Source organism: Myotis davidii, unplaced genomic scaffold (assembly GCF_000327345.1).
Source record: "Myotis davidii unplaced genomic scaffold, ASM32734v1 scaffold1618, whole genome shotgun sequence".
Lineage (NCBI taxonomy): Eukaryota > Metazoa > Chordata > Mammalia > Chiroptera > Vespertilionidae > Myotis > Myotis davidii.
This window is the reverse complement of record NW_006289227.1, coordinates 311936-315726: the sequence shown is the minus strand read 5'-3', so window position 1 is coordinate 315726 and position 3791 is coordinate 311936. Positions and strand designations below refer to the sequence as shown.

The window sequence follows — 3791 nt, the reverse complement described above, 5'->3', positions numbered from 1 at the left end:
TCCGTCTGTAATCCGCAGGGAGATAGACGACGTGATCAGCGCTGACCTGCACGCTCTCAGGGTGAGGGGCTGCCCGGGGTCGGGGTGGGGGCCCTCTTGGCTACAGCTAAACTCCCCCCATCACGCAGGCCCCCAACATTCCCCTGGACCTGGGGTTGAAGCTGCTGTTTCAGGAGCTGGCAGGAGAGGTGAGGAGGGGGCTGCGGGGGTCCCGCCCTCCCCTGGAACTGCTCCTCCACCCTGTCTAATTTTCCTTTCCATTTCCCCCTCTTAAATCTCTCAAAATGCTCACAGCTCCTCCCTGCCTCAGGGCCTTTGCTCAGCCTGGGAATTCTCATCCTTTGTGCCCCCCTTCCCGGTCTTCCAACGTGCCCTTCGCTGAAAGCTCTCCTGACCCTCCCAGGCTGGTCAGCCACATGCCCGTTATGGGTTTCCGCAGCCCCGGGCTTCCCCATTGCAGCCCTGACCACCCTCCTGGGCTGTGAGCTCTGGAGAGGGCTGGCCTGGGCTGCCTTTGCCTGTCCCCAGCACCGCCCAGCATGTTGCTCCGCTGGGCCCAAGAGCCCCTTGTTGAACGGCTGCCTGAGTGAATGGCCTCATCACCGGCTCTCTTTGACCAGGAGGAAGAACTCAGTGCCCCTCAGCTCCAGACCTTATTAAGCATTGCCCTGGAGCCTGGTGAGCTGGGACGAGAGTGGTCCTCACAGGGCCCCCGATGTGTGGGAATCCGTGATGCTGCTGGGAGTCAGGCCACAGGAAGCCTAGGCTGCCTGAGGGCATTTCCTCACACGCGGGCCTTGCGGCAGGACCAGTACCAAGGCCCAGCCACTCATAAGCCCCCCTCCCCTGAGGGACAGGCAGGGAGTGTGGCTGCTACTAGCACTCAGAACTCCCTCGCCTGGGTTCAGATCCTGGCTGTTAGGTACCAGCAGTCCTTCGTGTGCCTCAGCGTCTGTAACATGGGGGTGCAGTAATCCCAGCACTCACAGGCGGCCAGCCACGGGAGCTTGGGTTTGTTTGTTCCCGTAGCCAGGGCCCACAGCTGGACCACCGGAGAGATCGGGCTCAGGACCTGTGAGCAGCTGCTGCAGTGCTTCGGGGTATGTAGGGAGCTGTGCCTGGTAGGGAGGGTGGTGATGTTGGGGCCTCTGCTCCCCTTCTGGGGACATTGACTTAACCAGATGTCCCTCTCCAGCATGGCAGAAGCCTGGCCCTGCACGACTTCCAGCAGGTCTGGGGCCACCTCCGGGAGTGGCAGGTAAGGTGACTTGGGTGGAACCATCTCCTGGGCGGAGAAGACTTTACTAATAGGGACGCAGATGCTCTGTGGGCTACAGGGCCCCTGGGGAGTTAGGGGACTGGGCCACAGCACGCCATCTTGGAGGGATCTGGCTAGGATATCCCTGCTCCATCACCCTCTGTGGTCCATGTAGAGTGGGGGTGGGAAACTTATTTTCTGCCAAGGGCCATTTGGGCATTTATAACATCATTCATGGGCCATATAAAATTATTGTCTTAAAAACTAGCCTGCTATATTTAGACAAACATTTAACTCACCCTTAATGCCTTGGCAGGGCCAGAACAAATGATTTCAAGGGCCTTCTACGGCCTGCGGGCCGGACATTCTCCATTCCCTGCTCTAGGGCATCAAGAAAGAACACTGGCTCTGGTCTGGGTTGGCATTTTAGCTCCCAGCTCAGCCCCTGTCTGGCTGTGTGATCACAGGCCAGTACCTCCCCTTGGAGCAACTTTGCTTGTCTAGCAATGGGAGGTGGTGGTCCTCCCTCCACCCCCAAAACCCATGTGAGAAGAAAATGGTCTAAGGCTTCTCTGTACTAATAATGGTGATAAGCCACCATTTATTGTGCCCTCAGTAGGCCCCCTGTGGGTAATCTTAGCGTGTCCTCACAACCACCTCATTACAGCTCTCATTACTGATCCCATTTTACAAACTGGGAAACACAGACCCAGAGTGTAAAGCTGCTTCCCCACGCCACGAAGCCAGGAAGAGAGGGAGTTGGGGTGGGCACCCAGCCTGTCGGGCCCCTGAGACACCCTTTCAGGCAGCTCAGGAGCCTGGCGGGGACTGACCTATTCCTCCCCACCCAGGCCATATTCGACAAGTTCGACCAGGACACCTCTGGTACCATGAACTCCCATGAGCTGAGGCTGGCGCTGAATGCTGCAGGTATGGACAGAGGCCTTGGGGTGAGTCGTGAGGACAGGATTGGCTCCCCCTTCTGCCCCGTCCTCTTCAAGTCCTAGCAGCTCACCCAACTGCCAACACCCACAAAGTCGAGCTCTCAGCTTGTTGCCAGCTCTTGGCAGGGACTGAGAGGCCGCAGGGAGAATCCTGTGTGGGGAAAGGAAGGTGTGAGAGGTGATGGGCCAGGGAGGGCATGGGAGCTGGTATCTGAGAGGCCCTGGTCCCCAGGGCACCGTGGCAGAACGTCCTGTGTTCCCATGAGCTTGGGTTGGAATCCTAACTACGGACTTAACTCCTTGGGGCCCTTCCCTAGGCATGTGAGTCCATCCCCTTGAGCCTCCATTGCCTCCTATAAGCGGCTCCAACACTGAGCGGCTGCAAGAGTTCAACATTCCCCCTTGTGTGGAGGGGGCAGGGGAGGGAAATCAGACAGGAGCTCCTAGACCCCCACCCACCCCTCAGCAAAGTGAAGGGTAAGACATCGGGAGATCAAAGATCCAGGGATGTGCAAGGAAAGTAAAGAGCCCAAGACAGAGGGGGAGGGATGGAATCAGAGAGGATGGGGAGACAGGGACAGGGAGAAACAAAGCCCCAGACAGACAGAAGCAATGGTGAGAGAACAAGGAGAAGGTGCAAGTTTGTACTTAGTATCACTGAGCACCTAGTATGTGCCTGGGGTACTAGGCGGAAGAAAACTGATCAAGTGCCCTTGAGGTTCTATGGTACAAAAGTAAATAGAACTCCTAGGTCAGATGGTGGTAAGTGCCAGGGCAAAAGAAAGCAGGGCTGGGTGCCAGGGCATGCAGGGATGGGTGGGGTGAGACAGGGTGGTCAGGGAAGGCCTTGCTGAGGTGTGAGCAGAGACCTGAAGGGAGTGAGCTTTGGGGACACTGGGGCAAGTGTTCCTGATAGAGGGAACAGTGAGCGCAAAGGCCGAGGTGTGAACCTTACCCTGAGGGACTGGTGTGAAGGAGGGGCCCCCTTGGAGATAACACAGGGGCCTGAAGCCAAGTGGGAGGGGAGTGGTGGTCAGAGTAAGGATTGGTGGTGGGGGTGGTGGGAGACAGGAGAGCCCACGGGGCATCGTGAGGACTTTGGCTCTTTAAAACATTTTAAATTATGTGTAAGAGGGAAAAGGGAGAGGCAAGTCCAGGTCAGGGTGCAGGGGCTGGAGTGACGGCAGCATCTAGAGAAGGGAAAGCCAGGGAGGGGACCAGCAGGAAGCAGGCTCTGAGACCCAGGAACAGGTAGGGTGTCAGGATGGGGGATTAGCAGGAGCAACAGCCCTGTTCCAATTCAGTCACATTCTTGGCTCCATAGAGTCCTTGAACACCTGCTCTGCTCACGGCCCTGGGCAGGCTGATGTTGGGACTCAGGGTGACCAGAGTCACGCTGACCCCCCACGGCTTCCAGTCCAGAGGCAGCAGCTACCAGTGACAGTGACAGCCCAGAGTGGTCAGGGTGGGGGTGGGGGAGGCCCAGGGAACTGTGGGAGCCCAGAGGTGCTCGGTGCTGCGTGCTGGGTTATCTATGGGGGTTTTCTGACGTGTGAGATGAGGAGGAATGCCTTGGGCCAAGAGGGAAA

The 3791-nt window shown here is 57.8% G+C and overlaps 1 protein-coding gene across 1 annotated transcript in view; it reads left to right on the top strand.

Moving 5' to 3' along the window:
• The window catches only part of CAPN12 (calpain 12), an 11853-nt gene that overhangs the window by 6151 nt on the left and 1911 nt on the right, over positions 1 to 3791 (top strand). The window contains exons 12-17 of the mRNA XM_015562425.1: positions 7 to 61; positions 129 to 188; positions 621 to 678; positions 1030 to 1100; positions 1196 to 1258; positions 2110 to 2188. Of these exons, the coding sequence (XP_015417911.1) occupies positions 7 to 61; positions 129 to 188; positions 621 to 678; positions 1030 to 1100; positions 1196 to 1258; positions 2110 to 2188 (386 nt within the window). The remainder of the gene's footprint in view (positions 1 to 6; positions 62 to 128; positions 189 to 620; positions 679 to 1029; positions 1101 to 1195; positions 1259 to 2109; positions 2189 to 3791) is intronic.